Raw genomic sequence first — 20,043 nt, 5'->3', positions numbered from 1 at the left:
TCCGTCCTTTTATTATTTTTAATGCGTACTTACTTCAAGAATAATTAATTATCAGTTTCTAATTATTATGTTTGTCTTAATGTGAACAAATAGGTAGTGATTGACAAAAATATTTCACAATTAGATATTTTGAGTAATTTTTTTAAACAAGATGATGAAAATGCAATATGTTAATAAGATTTAAGAATTATTATAGGATAGCAATAATTTATGCATGAAATTACAGTAAAAGAAAGTATTTAATAATACAGAAGCTTTACGCGCAGTGTTATTTTGTGAAGAAAGCGCGCCATTACTAGTCGTGTTATGGTTGGAAAAAATAAAAATATTACGTATCAATGCATCCAAATTACGAATACATATTTAATTATCTAGTCCGGTACATTGAGATATACATATGGAGACGACACCGCCTACATCACTTATGTTCCGCTCAACATACGCCATATGGCGTAACTGCACGCTTATTTTTTATTTGTTTTAAAGTGAAACGCATCAAATATGCCTTCGTGTGTGTTACGATATTGCACAAATAATACAAATAATACGGAAAAGTGCAAAGGAATTACTTTCATCGGTAAGTACCTAACTAGATAATAATTTTTAAAACTTAGTTAGAGCAAAAAAATGGCGCACAGATTTTGTTCGTGGTGTCTCCTCCATACGAAGTAATATTATCTCAATGGTCCGGTATATTATTTTATTAACATATTGCATCCTTAGAGCATTGCATCTCATTTTTATTATTGTGCAATTTCGCTGCATTTGAGAAACCATGACGTAAAATTTTAATGACGTCCACTTCTACATCCTAAGCTATGTTCTATAACGATCCTTTTTATAAATATTATTTCTAAAAGCTTGGCTACTTTTTATCTTTCTATGACTGGATATACATGTTTTAGAATTAATGAAGACATACTAAATTAACACAAAGTAGAAGTAGTGACAATAAGTTAAATTGTAAATATTAAGACTGGCATTAAAAAGCTGTAAATAATACCTATATCTACAATTATTATTATATTTCCATTCTTTGATCAATGTAATTCGTAGTGTAAATTTTATAAATATGTATTAGGTACTGGCAATGTCTATATTTTATTATACAAGTAGTTATAAAAATGTGTGCGTGTACTAGTGTACACACGTAAGAAGTGAAACTTCTTTATGACCTTATTTTTCAAATAATGATTTACTATATGCAACTTTACAGAAATACGTCGAATCACGCGTGGTAGGGATAAGAAAAAGATGGTGCGTAACGGAAAAATGTCACGCGTAACGAACAAATTTTACACTAAATTTTTTTCCAACCCCGATAAAGAAGTTTTAATTCATAAACTTCTTCGGGTGAAAAAAAAATACATTTAATTGTCTTTCCACTGTTACGAAAAAAAGTAGGTGATTAATATTGCTCGGTTAACATTACTCCAGTCCATAATAGCGACCGAATCTTGCGCTGGATTACTATTGGAATAATGTAAATTTTGCACTGAAATGCACTTGATCCATTCCAGTATATTTAATACCAAATACCAATAGATGATAATATCATAAAAAGAGAGAAGTAGGCCAACTCCCGGCGTTTAGGTACACACGGCGCGGCGTGGCTAAGCTGTGGCTAAGCGGTCCGCGTGCATACAAATGACGCGATGAACCTTTGTTCGAAATAACATATTTCTCTCTTTTTACTATGAATAATCTTTGAATAATAGCTAGTTAATACCAAACATTCGTAACTGCGGATAAATAAGCCTTATAGTCGTCGTGGTTTTTCCGAGCCTTTTCCCGTACACGTAGAGCGTAACACATACCTACCAACAACAATCGACAAATAAATGATTGTTAATTAGATACTCGTGGTATTTATTTTAAAATAATGGCCACATTTTGACGACGCGGTTGGCGCAGTGGTAAAGTAACTGCCTACTGAGCCGACGGTCCCGGGTTCGATCCCCGGTCAGGGCAAATATTTGTGTGATGAACTCAATTATTTGTTCTTGGGTCTGGGTGTTATTATCTATATATGTATTTATTAAATATTATATTTATCGTCGCCTAGTACCCACAACACAAGCCTTAATTGAGCTTACTGTGGGACTAGGTCGATTTGTGTAATAATGTCCTATAATATATATTTGTTTGGTGTACCTACTAATTACTAATATGTACTACTAGGAATAGAATTGATTCAGCGCCATTATGTGACGACATAAGTGTTAACTCAAACTTATTATCTAATATTCGGGCAAAGTGGATAGAATGGTACCTATATTTGTATACGTAGTATATTATTATTAGTCTGTGCCTATATATATGAATTATGTTTGCAGTCTGGATATATTATTCTTATCTTTTAAATATTTTTATCTTTCCTTTTCACGATATTGCAGGATTTAAACATGATATAACTATAGGTACATTGCCAGGAACCGTATATATAATATATACATATTAATACAATATGTAAAAACTACGATAACTCATGAGTAGTTACTTAGGGTTATAAATTATTTTGATCTAGATATTGTTTATTAAGTGCTATATTTATTTTGATAAAATTTGAACAACTATTATAGTTATATGCTTAATTATACATTACAATTTACAAAGCCTTTTTATAATTTGTAAATTATTATTCATTTATTGATTTTGTTATTGTACTCACAAAATGTATTTAAAATAAAGATGACTAAGTACGTACCTAATTGTATTTTTTTTTGAAAAGGAAACTGTAACTATAGGCTTACTGTTATTTAATTTTTTTTTCATCGAATTGTTTATTGTATTACCACAAGAATTACCAAAAGCATTTACCATTCTCAGCACAGACCAAGAAGCTTATATCTAATACACTGGAGATTTCGGTATGAACATTGACGTGTAACAAGAAAATATTGCCCAGTTCATGTTTTTTATCACTTTCACACCTAACTTGGTATTGCCACTGTTAATACGAAGTTTTCCCAAGGCTACTATGTATGCTGTAATATTCTGTGCAAAAGGTTAGTTTTTGTACATGAGTTTGTTGATAAATTGCCAACAACGTCATTCAGAAGCATTGTTGAATAACCACTCAACGGTTCGACGCCTCCTGGAGGCACTTAACGGTCAACACTCAACGGTCGGGCGCTCCAAACATCCTTACGTGGTCATTGGTTAGGCCTCTCGCGCGTACTCCCGCTCGCGGGCGCGCAATCGGCTTGTAATGAAGATTTCTCAAAAATGGCAAACACTTATAAAAAATAAAAGAATTACTCGTAATTCCAGTGAAATTTCCATTAAGACAGTATTATTTACATCGTATTTTTATTTGAAATTCAATTAAAAATAATGAGTTGAAGTTGCAAAGAAATATTTCACCATTTTCTTGTTAAAACATGTGATAATACTGATACACAAACATTTATTTGATTCAAATTTATTTTATACTTTACAATGTTGTTTTAGGATAAAATACCACATCTCATATAAAAATATTATTTATTTGAAGACAGAAAATGAAAAGACTCCCAAGACTACGACGAACTTCAAACTAACATAACGCGACAAAATTGTATCGACCTTGACCATAATTCTTCGAATATAGTTAGAATGGGATGTGTAGATTACAATTTGTATAAGTTGGACAGGGACAGGAAGAGTTTGGTGTATTTTAAAGTGGATATTTAAAACAGCTGCGTGCTTGCCTCCAGGGAGCATAGAACCATTCGAGCAGGTCAAAATAGTTGCCGCCAGGAGGCGTTGAACCGTTAAGTGGGTAAGGATGTTTTGAGCGCCCGACCGTTGAGTGGATAAGACAATTATTATTTATGCTAAATAAACTAAGTATCTGAACCAATTATTAAAAAGCGATACTCCCTGATTATGGGTAGTCCATCGCCATAATAAAATTGTAGCAACTCTCACTTTGTCAATATGGCATGTGTGTCAAAAAAATTGCGTCGCTTCGAATATTTAAGTTAATATTGTTGCTTATTTAATGAATATTTTCCGAATATAAAGAATGCATTGTATTGTGCAAAATTGCAGAAGTGTTTGGACACCAAATTCTGGCATAGAATTTCACAGGCAAGTGTATATTTACGTTATTTACAATATTCCTCAATACTCCTGCATTTACCTGTTTAGAATCATTTCAATGGCAAAAATTGTCTAATTTAGCATCATTTTAGTAAGCAGTCATGTTAAATTTGTTATTTCCCTAATACTTTATCATTTTTCAACAAGTTTTCAATAAACAGATTTAACAAGTAAGGTAACCATGATGACGAGTTTTTATGGATAGCGAAGAGAATATATTGTAATAACAATATTATGATGAAAATTTAGAACACCATTTTAAAGATTGTTACTAGTAATGAAACAACACATGACATCGGTATTGCACTCACATGTAGTTATAAGATTGTTCGTTTTTACATTGAAATTTATACTTTTTTAACTTAACTCATATTTGTTTTGTTTTACGTATTTCAGCTTTCCAAAAAGTAAAATAAAAAGAAATATATGTGCCCATCAAGGTTACTGAGGATTACGACCCAGAAAAAAATACCTTTTGAAAAATAAACTTTGTAAAGTTAGCTGAAATTTGTGCAAGGCTGCTATAAACAGTTTTTCTTTGATGATTCTGGCTTGAAATTGACCCGTCGAAGCAACGCGTTTAAAAAGAAGATCTGAGTAGCTAACAATTTGGTAAACAGCATCTGATGCAAAACACAACTTTCCTCTATTTACAAAGGATGTTAATGCTATATATCGGTTCATATCCAAGCTTTGTAGCCAAAAGTTATTTATAACTATCATTCTATACCAATTAAAATTGTATGTACCTACCTATAAAGTATGACCATAATATTATAATATAAATACTGTTAAAAATATATGTCGTTATTATTTATAGACCATGATTTTTAGTTTTTTCTATTTTGAAAAATCCTGAATTTACAAACCAGCGTGGTCACTCGACAGAAAGAGACAAATAACATGACTGACGTCATTGAATGTCATAGTTTCTTGTTTCAAGTTAATGGTCATAGTGCAATCTCCAGTGTATTAGATATAAGCTTCTTGGCACAGACATTAATTAAAAAAGCTGTGTTTGTTTTCGTTCTGTGGTTTTCGTTACTAGGCAACCAAAACCTGTAAAGGAAGCGAAGCTTTATTCAAAAGATTGTTTTTAATATGGTTTAAATAACAAAATCTATCAAAACAACAACTTTAGAATGTCCATACCAGAGTTAGCATCCGAACTTGTAAAGAAAACTCTTTCAGAACAAAATGATCGTTCCATGAGTACAATAATAATAGCAGGTAGTAAAAACGTTGTAAGTACCTACCTACTAACAGTTTTAGTTATATTACATCCCGCATTGTCAGTTACTGTAAATTATACAGTTAATCACTGCCCATTACCCCGCTTCAAACAACCTAAGCGTCCCAATTTTAATAAGTGTAATTTCTCGCGTGCTCGGTATGAAGTTTCTCAAATTGAATGGAACAACGTGCTTTGTTCCAAGGATATTGACGTCAACGTCGATATATTTTACGGCATAATAAATAAAATCATTCACGATACATGCCCTTTAACATCCAAAAGTACCGATGAATTTCCCTTATGGTTTACGCCTGCATTGAAACGATGTGTTCGTGAAAAATTAAAGTTTCACAAAAAATTTAAAAAGTTTAAAAATCCACGCGATTACGATACATACTCTCTATTACGTCGTCGCAGTAAATTGCTTATTTCTAAATCTTATAATAACTTTATCTCCTCAATTGAAAGTGCCTTGCAGGATAATATTAAATGTTTTTGGCGGTACGTTAATGATAAGAAATCTTCCAAGTCCTCAATTCCTAAGACGATGAAGTATGGTGATCTGGCATGTTCTGATAGTAGGGGGATATGTGAGTTGTTTTCTAATTATTTTAATTCTGTTTATCAAGGCGCGCAATCCTCCACTTCATCATTTACCGATAATACAATCTCTGCATCTTTAAGCAACTCTGTACTCAACAACATCGCAGTCAGTAAGCAGAAGATTATTACAACAATTCGAAAACTTGATGTGCGTAAGGGAGCAGGACCAGATGGAATACCACCCCTCTTTATAAAAAATTGTTGCAAGGAATTGGCGATTCCATTAACGATCATGTTTAATCAATCCCTGAAGACTGGTACATTTCCTAGGGTATGGAAAACGGCTCACATAATACCCATTTTGAAGTCTGGTGACAAATCGAGCTGTGAGAATTACCGACCGATTAGCATACTATCTTGCCTGGCTAAATTATTTGAAGCAGTAGTCTACGATACACTGTATTTTCATCTCCTTCCCTTGATTTCTCCGAATCAACACGGATTTATAAGACAACGCTCGACAACTACAAATCTCCTGACTTACCACTCATATTTATGCTCTGCCTTTGAAAAAAGACAACAAGTGGACGCTATCTATACCGATTTTTCCAAGGCTTTCGATAGAGTAAACCACATTATACTTTGTAATAAACTAAGTGCTTGGGGAATACATGGTAATTTACTCCGATGGATTACTTCTTACCTGTCCAACCGTAGTCAGCTTGTTGCTCTTAATGGCTCATTATCCTCACCTGTTCTAATACCTTCTGGCGTCCCGCAAGGGTCCCATCTCGGACCCTTACTCTTTATCGTATTTATTAATGACCTCATCGACAACTTAAAATGCCAATCTCTTATGTATGCTGACGACTTAAAGGTATTCTCCACTGTGGCCAATATTCAAGATGCTTATATACTACAAAATGACCTAGATTCTATAGCGAAATGGTGTGAACTTAACCAAATGACCCTGAACGTTAATAAATGTGCTGTTATAAGCTTTACGCGAAAGTTTAACAAATTAAATTTTAATTACAGTTTTAACAGTCAGGTTCTTCCTCGTGTTTCCGTTATTAAAGATCTCGGTGTTTACTTTGACGATAAATTGTCTTTTAGAAGTCATTTCGATGATATTATCAATAGAAGCTCTCGTCTCCTTGGGTTTATCTCAAGGATCACGAAGGGTTTTAAAACACCATCTAGTCTTTTACATTTATTTGAAACCCTGATTCGTTCAATCCTAGAATTTAACTGTGTCATATGGTCACCGCACTATACAATTCACATCAAACGCATTGAACGACTTCAGAAGCGTTGCTTAAGGCTGGTTTCTCTTCGTTACCACATCGGTCGAAGTGGATCTAGCTACGAAAGTCTTCTTGAGAAATTTAATATTGTCTCGTTGGAAAAGCGTCGACAGAGGCTAGAACTCATAACACTCCATAAAATCGTTCACTCATCTATCCACTCTCCGTCACTGCTGTCTACTGTTAATTTTAATGCTTCATTTCGCTTCCGGACTAACAAAACTTTTTCTTTACCTTTAACCAGGAATAATACCTCTTTTTATAACCCTATATCTCGTTTCTGCCGTTTGTACAATGATTTATCCACAAGATTCCCCGATTTTGATATATTTGATCATCGAATAAACATATTCAAAGAACATGTCTGTCGAATCTTGAAATGATGTCCTAGTTTTGTTGTTAATGTATTGTGTAATGTAACCATTATTTTTATTGTCTTTCTTTTATATGTAATATTGAATTATTGGATTTTTAAATATGAAATTATTGTAATACGCTTTAGATAACTTTAAGCTGTATCCCATTGTAGTATTGTAATTGTACACATTTTGTTGGGTTCCGATCTGCTCGTAAAAATGGTGTGGCGCCTATGGACCCGGCAAGATCGTGGCCTGTTGTGTGTATTTAATTTGAATAAATAAATAAATAAATTGAAAATATTCACTTAAATCAGTAAAATGGTAGGCAACTTATAGAAAAGCTTTACTTATAACATATTACCAATAAAAAACACCAATACGTGTATAAATAAATAAAAACCACCAAACGTTCTATTCTAATTTCTAAGGTTCTATTTCTCTCGTCCTGAAGTTTGATTGTACATTAGCGTCATAATACATTAATTTTACATTTTCAAATAACAAATTTTACATGATCTATTAAATTTTCAGGGAAAATCGAGTTTAATTAATGCCTTCCTTGATAAAAATGATAATCCGAGGGAAACGTTAGTCATGGAGTATTCATTTGGAAGGAAGTCATCCCAAAAGCCAGGCATCGATAAAATGATTTGTCATGTCTGGGAATACGGCGGCAAAATTGAAATGCTTAGCGATGTTCTCTTGTCTATACCTATAAGAGGATCTTTTTTCTTTTGTATAATGCTTGATTTAAGTAAAATCAAAAAAATATGGAATACTTTAGAATCTTGTATTCAGGCTCTTCAAAATAATTTTTCGAATGCAGATTCTGCACTAGAAATAATCATCGTTGGCGGGTACTATGACCAGTTTAAAAATTTTGGTAAGTAGGTAGCAAGGTCGTAAACATGAACTCATAGACATGATGTTAACTGGTTGTAATAATTAAAAAATATAATATTTTGTACAGTCATGATGATCTTATCTTTATCATCGAAACTAAATTACCATTGAACAAACAATTACCTATAGATTTATGTAAGTAACTACCTACATACCAGTGTACAGTTAGGTACTAAACATTTTGTCAATATAATATCTACTACATACCTTCTTCCTTTTTAATTTTTATTGTAACCAAGAATTTCATTACAACCTAAACTACCTACCTACTACTACCTACCCGAAATAGGCTATGATCGTATAATAGCAGTATTTCCCATACTTACCTGTGTAAAAATTGTTATTGTTACCTGCAAAAATTGTGTGCTCGGAAAAGGATTTAGTTCAGGATACATCGCCCATTTTTGCAAGTGACTACTATCAAGCTGATTTTCCGTTTGTAGCTTTATTTTGATGAGACGCCCAATAATTTCGTGCACGAAACTCTCGATTGTGGTAGCTAACAGAGATAACAAGGATAAAAATTTTTGATTTGATGGTTCTCAAATATTTATTACTAACTGAATTTTTTTTTTTTGGTTCAATCTCAAGATAATTACCTAAATTATTCGAAAAAATATTTGTCCTACATAATCTATGGTTGGTTTAAAGAGTCCCCCTTTCCAAAGTGTATCGATAACGAGGTCATCATAAATGATTACTAACAAGCAGATTTTTTTGTTTTCACTTAGTTAATGTTTATATAATTCAACAGATATATTGTCCTACAAATTGCGTAATAAATATTTGAGAACCATCAAATCAAAAAATTTTATCCTTGTTATCTCTGTTAGCTACCACAATCGAGAGTTTCGTACACGAAATTATTCGGTGTCTCATCAAAATAAAGCTACAAACGGAAAATCAGCTTGATAGTAGTCACTTGCAAAAATGGGCGATGTATCCTGAGCTAATTGCTATAATATGTCAGTCGTCGGCCACGGTAGGTATGGCGAAACTCACTGCGAAAGACGCAGGTTCGATCCCGTCTCATGATCGGAATTGTAATCATTTACATTAGCATTAATTTAAGTCCATAGAACGTAGAACTAAAAATTTAAATCTCTTTCAGACACTGAAGTTAAAAAAATAGTTTGTACTACATTGAGAAGTGTTGCTTTGTTATGCAACGCACATCTTTTATTTTATTCAAAGAAAGATACTCATTTAGCCAGGAAAGCAAAAGATTTATTCTATGGAATGGGTTTTGGAAACGGCGTATTATTAAAAGAAAAAAATACGAATTATTTGAAGCCCATAATGATTCCTAGAGGTTCAGACAATTGGGAAAATATTGGTGTTTCGCCTTGCAACTTAGATGAGGTAGGTGAAAAATATCTAAATATCTAATGCGAATCAGACTCGCGACACTAGGGTTCCTGATGATGTAATGTTTTTCCTTGTATTAGCTGCTCTCATAAGGAGTTGCTGTCATTAAGCTTTTTTATATCTTTAATATTTGTTTTATTTTAATTTAATTAGTTAGGTATTCTTTTTTATTTTTAAGTAAAATATTCTAAAGGTTTTTTCAAACTATGACGTTTTGCTGAGCCAAGACCTTTTCAGGGAACATTGAACATTTTAGATTTTAATTTTTAAGTGTATTTTTTTAATTTTTTATTGTTTAGTAAGTACTTAGTTAGGTATTTAAGAATTGTAAAAGATTTTCCCTGATTAAATGAATATAGGTAAACCAGAATCTGATGGCAATTGGGGAAATCAAAATTTTGAGTGTGCAACCCTAGGGAAAATGGACTGACCGATCTTGATACTGCTTATTTTTTATTTTGTCCTCAACATCATTAGTCACATTACATAAGTGAACAATACTGTACCAAATAATGAGATATCCACTTAATATTTTGTAGGTACTACTTACATGTATAATATACATATTACTTTTATCTATGTAATACATATTATTATTTACCTACACATACCTGTATTTGTATATTCATTATCATTAAGCCATGTAAAAATATGGATGTAATGATAATGCAGATCAAAACTAGATAATGCTAATATTTTTTTTTTATAAAATAGAAATAACAATAAAATAAAATAAAACTATGTTTATTTTCGTAAGTATTAACAGATACACAAATAATTATAAAATTGACTTGGACAGCTTGTACTTGACGTATAGCCGTATTGGAAACTCCTGTAATAAGTTTTCATAAAATTATATTGTAATCAAAAAACAATATTATAGTTAGTTACCTACCTACTTATAATATTTTTAATTTTAAGTATCAAAACGGGTAAGTCCAATTTACCAATAAAATATTCAAAATTGAAAATTGTGATGTGTTTGACCCTTCTTCATGGAATGTTTTTCTATACACATTATAAACAACACCTCTTGCTTGTGATCGCAGCGGCTTTTTCGACATCTTCGAAGATTTTTTAGACAAAATCCTAAAAATTATTCAAGAATTGCAAAGAAGACAAATAATTTGACAACCATTTTGATAGTTGTCAAATAAAATTGCCATATGAAAATCTTTTATTTCTTAAATATAAATATGCCATCAGATTCTGGTAGACCTATACCTAATAATTATGTATGGGAGGTCCCTTATATTTATTCCATAAACTAGCTTACCGGCCGCGTCTTCGCCCGCTTTGTCTAGGACCTAATCTATACTAATAATTATAAAGCTGAAGAGTTTGTTTGTTTGTTTGAACGCGCTAATCTCAGGAACTACTGGACTTATTTGACTTGATTGACTAGACTGATTAGCTAGTAAATTATATAGGTACTAAAACTTCCTCTTGAATCACTCGATCTATTAAAAAAACTGCATCAAAATCCGTTGCGTGAGTAGGTACCTACCTAGTTTTAAAAATTTAAGCATACAAATGGACATAGGAACAGAGAAAGCGACTGTGTTTTATACCTACTAAGTCAATAACTACTTTTAAGTAATACATATATCAAGCTACCTATATTATATATAACGTTAAACGTGGCTTATTTTTAGTAGGTAGGTATTTGTTCTAATAGCGGCAACAGAAACACATATTTTCAGAAATTTTCAAATGTCTAAATATCATGGTTTATGAGTGGCACACAGGCAGAAAGCGAAGTCTTAGTAATTAATATGGTCCCGTTCAACCCTTTCATATGGAACCAAAAAACATGAAGATTGTTCATCATTTCAACATTAAATGTTAAAACTTAAAATCACCTCGGGGCCGACCCCACGAACTTGAAGTTAACCTTCTACAAACTCCTCCTACACACCCGTAAAATAAAATTACGTCTTCTGTGCCCTGAGAAAAAAAATATAACATTTCAATGGACTGTTCAGTGCACGCGACCTTAATAATTTGTGTTTATTTTTTTCTTCCAGATAAAGAAACGATATACCGCTAAAATAGCTTCGGATCCAATTATAAAATCCGATTACAGTCAAGATATACAACGCACTCACCCTGAACCTATATTAGATACATTAGCATCTTTGAAATACGAAGAGTTGCGGTGTATGGAATCTTTTGAACCATCAATAAAAGATTACTTGTTTTGTGTAAACAAATAATCGCTTCATTTTATATATCGGCCTATATCAGATTTGTTAACTTAGAGTTTTGTATGTAGGTAGGTATTACAAAACATTTCAAATGTGCTATTATACATATGAAGAGGGAGAATCTCCGTCGTCTTTGGGAACATCTTTTAAATTAGTTGCTTATTATTTGATAGTTATATCACAGTATTACAATATGTTATAATATGGTATTGGTTAACCTCTATTCTACTTTGTGGCACAAAATGTTTACCATTAAAAATTTTGGTGCAGATGGAGTGGTACCTACGTACGGATCTTATGTGAAATAAAACATTGTATTGTAAAAAAATGCTTTTTATTATTAAGATGAACTAACTACATATTTTTGCGTACTTTCAATCGTGCATCTAGCGCAAGAAGAGCTTGTCGCGACGGACCATGGTCAGATACAGCTAGGCTATTTTGTAAACATCTTCTTGTCAAAATTAAATCACCCGTTGACTGAAAAACGTTATGAAATGTAGTTAAAATAATACAAACAGCGAAAAAGAAGTTATACTCATCTGCGTCATGTCTTTCTTTAAAATATAAGTACTTAGTTTTTCTGATATAATTCGTATAGCAATTGGCATATCTAAGTACTAAGATGATCAATAAGCAATAGAATGAACCAAAATATTTTAGGTTTTAACGTACAAGAGCCACGTGAGCAAGATTAAACCAAATATTCGAACGGGACTCAACATTTGTAGAGTAATATAGGGCCTGCTTGAAGCATGGTAAGATTAGATCCCATTGACTGCAATAAAGGCAACACAGCCCCAAATTGTTGTATATTTCAGGGCCTGGTGGATTAGTGGCCAACAGTCTTCTGGAATAAAAAAGAACAAGTTTTCAGTAGTTGTATTTACCTATTCAGAATTATTTTTTTTTTTTTATTTTTTTTTTTTTTTATGTCAGAGCAAGCAAAGGAGCAGGTGGGCCACCTGATGTTAAGTGGTCACCACCGCCCATAAACACTTGTAACACAAGGAGTGTTACAGGTGCTTTGCCGGCCTTTAATGGACAAATACGCTCTTTTCTTGAAGGCCCCAATGTCGTAGTTGTTCGGGAACACCGCAGGTGGCAGATCGTTCCACAGTTTCACCGTACGCGGAAGGAAGTTGCGGGTGAAGCGGACAGTGGTGGAGCGCCAACCATCCAGATGGTGCGGATGGAACTGGTTTTTACGGCGTGAGGTCCGGTGGTGGAACTGTGCGGCTGGTAAAAGGTGGAACAATTCCTCAGAGCACTCCCCATAGTAGATTCTGTACAGTATACAGAGAGACGCAACGTCTCTCCGCACTGACAGTGGATCGAGCCTATCGGAAAGCCTACGGTCATCGACAATTCGAGCTGCTCGACGTTGGATGCGGTCAAGAGGAAGGAGTTGATACTGTGGGGCTCCGGCCCAGAGATGAGAACAGTACTCCATATGCGGTCGCACCTGAGCCTTGTACAGCTGAAGTCGGTGGGCCGGCTTGAAGTACTGTCTCGATCTACTGAGCACACCAAGTTTTTTCGAGGCTAATTTAGCCTTCGCTTCCAAATGACTGCGGAATTGAACGTCACTCGAGATTTCAACTCCGAGGATTCCGATTTTCGGCGATATACTAAGGGGAGTACTCTTAAACCGAGGTTCTACGACAAATGGGGTCTTTTTAGCGGTGAACGCGCAAACCTGTGTCTTTAGGGGATTGAACTCGACAAGATTAAGTTCGCCCCAATCCGAGACTTCTTGGAGAGAAGACTCGACTTCAGACACAAGTTTGTTTCGACTCTCATTGAGGCTTTCCTTTGAGGTGTTTGCACGGCCGGGATAAAGAGCATCCCCCGTACTGTCGTCTGCATAGCAATGAATGTTACTGATTTGTAACAAATCATTGATATGCAGAAGAAACAGTGTAGGAGATAGCACGCAGCCTTGTGGGACACCAGCGTTCACATGAAGAGGCTTAGAGCAAGAACCGTCGATTACGACCTTAATGCTCCTCTCTTCCAGGAAGCTGGCAACCCAATCGCATAACCTCGCAGGAAGTCCGAAAGATGGTAATTTCGCTAGAAGTGCCTTGTGCCAGACCCGATCGAAGGCTTTCGCTACATCCAAACTTACAGCCAATGCCTCCCCTTTACTCTCAACCGCCTCCGCCCATCTGTGAGTGAGGTACACCAAAAGATCACCAGTCGAGCGACCACTACGGAAACCGTATTGCCGGTCGCTTAACAACTGGTTCTTCTCCAGATACCTCATGAGCTGGCTGTTAATAATGGATTCCATTATTTTTTATTAATTATTATGAATACAAAAAATATCCCAAGTAAGTAGTCTGTAGTTTATCATTAGGTAGGTATATTATACTTATAGATAATTTGTGTTTGTTTACCTGTAATATCGAAGTGCTATTTCAGGTTGGTCATTATAAAAATTATACATCGCTATATTTGCTACAGCCTCCATGTTTGATGGATCCTCTAGTGCTACCATGCGGTAATATTTAACAGCTACAGCATTGTTGCCCATCATCTCATGAATCCGGGCTTGTTCAAGAAGCAATGGAGTGTACTCCTGAGAAACAGATAATCCTTGCTTGCACACGTCTAATGCTGAAAGAGGTTGATTCATGCTGACGTACATGGCCACTAAACGTAAATATATTGCCACGTGTTTATTTTGTTTCAATGCTTGCCGTAAACAATCTTCTGTATTTCTGTACATTCCAAGTGCATAATAGCATCGTGCTAAGGAGTAATTCCACCACCAGTCGTATTTTTCATCCAATTTTTTTACTTGAAAGATAATCTCCATCGCCTGTTGTAAATACAACATATTGTGATATTATTTTACATAAACTATGTGTAAAAAGTCTGGGTGTGTACTGATTGTTTTTAAAAGATAATTACTTTACATATTATTAGTATTATTATATATACTACTAGTGGTCCGCCCCGGCTTCGCCCGTGGTACATATTTACGTTTTCTCTACACAAGAAACATCCTCGTACTTCAAGGAATATAATAAAAAAAGAATTATCGAAATCGATGCCGCGGCCGTGAAAACGCGAAACGGGTTTCATTTTTAACCGACTTCAAAAAAGGAGGAGGTTATCAATTCGACTGTATTTTTTTGTATATTTGTTACGCGATTACTCCGGCAATTATAAACCGATTTGAATAATTCTTTTTTTATTTGGTGGGTCATACGTCAGAGATGGTCCCATTGTCACCAGTTCAGAATCTGATGATGGGATCCTCGGGAAATCGAGGGAAACCCTCAAATTTTGTAGGTATATACACTGTTTATCAGAAATTATCTTAATATATTATGTATTTTTTTGTATCTAATGGTCACCATCTGATGTTGCTGAGCTGATGATGAATGGTAGGAGTATGGGATCTCTGTAACAAAATTATGTAATACCATCGAATTTGAATGTGATTCTACTTTTCAGTTTAAATTTGTACATAAGTATAGGTATAGTCTTGAAGTCGGTTATTGTTTTTTTTTTCTAAAAATTATATTATTATTATTATAATACATATTATATAGGTAGATGATATGTGGTACCTTTCGAACGTCACCTTCGCAATAGTAAATATATTCGAATAGAGTTTTTGCTGCAGGTATAAAGTTTTTGTCATCTTTAGAAAGAAAACGTAAAATTATAGGAGCTTCTCCAATGGCCGTGCCACCAGCTGACGCGGTCGCTGCGCGGGACAGACGGGATGCCGTTAACAAAGCAGATTGCGCGGTACGAGCACGGGCAGTTACAGTCCCAGCTCTTGACTTAATTGTGGCAGTTGCCGGAAATCGTTGCTGAAATATTTTTACACAATTTGTATTTTAGCTTATATTTTAATTTTGCTCAAGATCACACGTGTGTGTGATCTTTAAATTGTCACACATGAAAAGCTTTTAATTGAACTTAGATTAAGTTTTTTTATGACAGAATATACATACTTCCACTGAAATATAATTTAAAGCTAACTTTAATATTAGTTTAAAATTCCGAATCAAATGCTTTCCAGACATTTGCTTCTCTTACATTATGTGCGGTTTTTATTTCCCTTTGAAATGTAGTTCCTGGCCTCGGAGTTTTTGCTACTGCAGTATTTATTAAATCTTCTTGTACGGGATAATACTCCACTTCTTCATAGGCATTACCAGCTATTTTAGCTTGAATGGTTAGAGCACGCAAATGAACGAAGTCGATTACTTTATTGCTAGTTTGTGACGCATTTTGACATAATTGAATACACTCGTCGTATTGTTTATTTTTGTAAAGATTAATTATTCTGTATTCTACTTCCATTTTTAAACAGAACAAGCACTTAACTTGTTGTCAATTACACCGTTGCTAGGTAACGAACGAACGAACAAATATATTTAGAACTAACTTTCCGTCAGCGACATCGCCCGCGTAATAAAAGAAAATTCTGCATAGTTCCCGTTCCCGTGGGATTTCCTTGATATAATCTATCCTATGTCCTTCTCAAAGGTCTCAATGCAATATCTGTATCAAATTTGAAGTAAATGCATGCAACACTTTTTTAGATTAGCCCGGACATACAAACAAACAGACAACAATTATAAAAACCTATATTTTTGGCTTCGATATCGAGTGTAGATATCACGCACCAAATATTCTTTAAAAAAATACTATAATTTATCATTATTTACTATTAAGTAAGTACATATAAGTATTTTACCTAGCTGTAATAGACATTTTAAGATAATCCATTTATCTACTGTTCCGGGAGCCACATGCATTTTCGGATCGTTTCTACCCCTCGAGTGAAACTTCTTAAAATTCATCAGGGACTTATACCTACTATATGAACACACGCGACCGTCAGCAGCTGCAACTTCCTTGGTGGGTCGGGTAGTAGCAGCCTCCCAGAGTCTCACGCATGTAGAAGAAAATTGATTTTTTAGTCATTTCCTCTCATTTTAAAATTTGTCATATTACATTTTATGTAGTATCTTGAAAGAAAGACAAAGTCACCTGACCGTAACATGGTGGATTGTAGATACATCAGCTGGCTGCTCGAACAAGAAAAAAAATATTTTCATTTTTCAATGATTTCCTCTCAACTGGATATTTAGGTGATGGTTTACTTAGATCGTTTATATGTTGATATAAATGAAAATTAATATGAGCTGGATGTATCTCGGAAAAACGTTCGTCTGCTGGTAGGTACCTTGAAAGATGTAACGCAACAGCATCTATCCTACATGCATGAATGAGCATGAAACCTAAAGTAGGTTTTATAATTTATCAGCTATGGTCAAATTTCTTACATATTGAAACAAAATTATTAGTAACTAGCTTTCCGCCCGCGGCTTCGCCCGCGCATTCAAAGTACCCGCATAGTTCCCGTTCCCGTGGGATTTCCAGGATAAAACCTATCCTATGTCCCGGGGTAAAAAGTAGCCTATGTCCTTTCTCAGGTATCCAAATATCTCTATACCAAATTTCATGCATGTTGGTTCAGTAGTTAAGGCGTGATTGTGTAACAGACAGACAGACAGAGTTACTTTCGCATTAATAATATTAGTACGGATTATTATTAAATCTAAGTTTATAGGTAGGTACATAGATGATATGTAAAGCTATATGCTGCATATACTTAGTCACTTTAACCTTTTACGTCACGAAAAGAAAACAACTCTATTTTTCCCTTTCGCTCCATAACGCCAGTCGCAAAAATTAATGACATGAAAAAAATGTTCTTTCATTGAGGTAGTCTGAGGTAGTAAACAGTTTTAAATTTTCAAATATATTTACTGCGTATTTTTTAAATTAAGTAGGTACCTATAAAATACATATATGCAACTATAGCTGCGCCCCGCGGTTGCACCCGCGCGCGTGAATGAGTTTTTCCTTTTGATCCTAATGTTCCTGAGGGAATATCGGTATTAAAAATTACAGTGAAAATCCCAATTGCAAATTTTACTGCTAAGTATCGAAACTATTGACACCACTCACATAAAATACATTTTTCATTCATTTATTTTAAATAACATTTTTTTTAAATCCATACTTCCATACTTAATATTATAAATGCGAAAGTAACTCTGTCTGTCTGTTACTCAATCACGCCTTAACTACTGAACCAATTTGCATGAAATTTGGTATAGAGATATTTTGATACCCGAGAAAGGACATAGGATAGGTTTTATCCCGGAAATCCTACGGGAACGGGTTTTTCTTTGTAAACGTGGGCGAAGCCGCGGGCGGAAAGCTTGTTTATTATATGTTTTCGGACACGAATATAATTAATCAATTAAAATTTTCAATTCAACCTACTTGTTCTTATGCCTTCCCCAAAAGAGCATGTCAGTTTAGTAACTAAAAATAAGCTTACAGACAAGTTAAAGGTTGAGAATATTTGACTAAGTTGCAAAGAAAAATATAAAAGCAGACGCTAAGCTCTCAGCACTCACACAATTCTGGTAGTTTATACAAAATGCTTTTAAGAAGTTTCTTGCTTACCTGTTTTCTAAGTCACTTGTTAGCTGCAGAGTCATGGAAAAAACCAGGCTGTCATAGAATAGGTATTGATATTGTATATATTACAACATAGTTACTTTACTACATAATGTAACTGCACTAATATAATATATTTATTGACGGAATTGTAAGAAAATTTGGATTATGTGTACAATGTATTTAAAAACTTGTAGGTCACACAAGAACAATAAGCATCCCTGATTGCTTGGAATTTAAAATAACGACGAACGCATGCCGTGGTTTTTGTGAGTCATGGTCTTTGCCTAGTATCATGCTAGGCTTCAAACGTCATCCAGTTACTTCATTGGGACAGTGCTGTAATATCATGGAATCTGAGGATGTAAGTGATAACAGAAACAACAATAGAAAATACGGGTAACTCTCCGGTTACAATTTAATTTTCAAAATTTCAAACCGGAGAGCTACCTGACGATATACTGATGTGTATTGTGTATCTACGCGATCTGAGTCGATAAATTTCCAGTTTGAATAGGCCTTTAATGTAAAAAAATATACCAAAAACTCGTTTGAATAGGCCTTTAATCTAAAAAATATACCAAAATATATACTTACTCAAACTTCAAATGTGCAAACTTCAAAAAACGCATCAAAATCCGTTGCGTAAACTACGCTAAAGATTTAAGCATACAAAGGGTCAGGGACAGACTACAGAAAGCGACTTTGTTTTATACTATGTAACTAGGGGTAGCTGTTATGCTATTAATAATTTTTGATATATAATACTTATTTTCAGATTCCGGTGAAGGTATTATGTCTGGACGGAGAAAGAAATTTAATATTCAAATCTGCACTATCGTGTGCCTGCTATCACTGCCAAAAGGAATAAAGCGACTAATTTATACCATTTACCAATGACTTATAATTTGTGATAGTAAAATATTTTATAAGATATTAAGTAACATAACTACTAATATATTTAATTTATAAAAAATATTTCGCGTTAGTATTAATTATCCTATGTTTTTAAATTATTGTAATAGTGTAAATTCGTATAAAAGTAATATTTAAATAGTGTGTAAGTTTATTAATATTTTGTATAATTTATGTAATGGTTATGATTAAACATATCGGACGTTAATAGGTATATAATAAAGTTTAAAGCATTATATAATTGATTTTTTTTCCCTCAAATAAATAAAAAACAATTTAAATCAAATTACGATTGAATGCAACCATTTTTTAACATAAGACACACTAAAGTCAACTGTAGTAAAACATGTGACACAAGGATTCACAGATTTATTGTACCTATCTATATACTATACTACATTTACAATGGTCAATATGTGTGTGCGTGGTGGCTGCAATAAGCCCTTTTTTTTAAGCTATCGCGGGCCTTGAGCGCGGGGACCGAACCCAGAAATTTCGTAACGAAAAAACCTCACGCTCCCCCTTCTACAATAAAGCCACAACTAAACAATTAATATCTCATAAATGTTTCATTTTAACGCATATTAAACATGATATAAACAATAGAAACTGAA

General features: G+C 33.9%; 3 protein-coding genes across 4 annotated transcripts; 2 read left to right on the top strand and 1 right to left on the bottom strand.

Annotated features, from left to right (window-relative positions):
• The first annotated feature begins 5,082 nt into the window (after positions 1 to 5,082).
• LOC123693762 (cytoplasmic dynein 2 light intermediate chain 1) lies at positions 5,083 to 12,316 on the top strand. Of its 2 annotated transcripts, none has more exons than XM_045638972.1 (4): positions 5,083 to 5,330; positions 8,061 to 8,412; positions 9,544 to 9,794; positions 11,828 to 12,316. In XM_045638972.1, the coding sequence occupies exons 1-4, from the start codon at positions 5,229 to 5,231 to the stop codon at positions 12,014 to 12,016; spliced, it is 894 nt and encodes a 297-aa protein (XP_045494928.1). In that variant the 5' UTR covers positions 5,083 to 5,228; the 3' UTR covers positions 12,017 to 12,316. The 2 variants fall into 2 exon arrangements, with proteins under 2 accessions (XP_045494928.1, XP_045494930.1); XM_045638974.1 differs by lacking the exon at positions 5,083 to 5,330 and adding an exon at positions 7,819 to 7,850 and having other exon boundaries at positions 11,828 to 12,315.
• Positions 12,317 to 12,330: 14 nt separating this feature from the next.
• Positions 12,331 to 16,336, bottom strand: LOC123693761 (tetratricopeptide repeat protein 8). Its single transcript, XM_045638971.1, has 5 exons — positions 16,070 to 16,336; positions 15,592 to 15,840; positions 14,410 to 14,834; positions 12,683 to 12,857; positions 12,331 to 12,487 (listed from the first exon to the last, which is right to left on the bottom strand). Exons 1-5 carry the CDS (start codon positions 16,334 to 16,336, stop codon positions 12,362 to 12,364), a joined length of 1,242 nt encoding a protein of 413 aa, XP_045494927.1. The 3' UTR covers positions 12,331 to 12,361.
• A 2,152-nt stretch (positions 16,337 to 18,488) lies between these two features.
• LOC123693763 (thyrostimulin alpha-2 subunit) lies at positions 18,489 to 19,419 on the top strand. The gene is made up of 3 exons (XM_045638975.1): positions 18,489 to 18,582; positions 18,712 to 18,878; positions 19,293 to 19,419. Exons 1-3 carry the CDS (start codon positions 18,495 to 18,497, stop codon positions 19,383 to 19,385), a joined length of 348 nt encoding a protein of 115 aa, XP_045494931.1. The 5' UTR covers positions 18,489 to 18,494; the 3' UTR covers positions 19,386 to 19,419.
• The last annotated feature ends 624 nt before the right edge of the window (positions 19,420 to 20,043 follow it).

Source organism: Colias croceus, chromosome 8 (assembly GCF_905220415.1).
Source record: "Colias croceus chromosome 8, ilColCroc2.1".
Lineage (NCBI taxonomy): Eukaryota > Metazoa > Arthropoda > Insecta > Lepidoptera > Pieridae > Colias > Colias croceus.
This window is presented reverse-complemented; position numbering and strand designations above follow the sequence as displayed.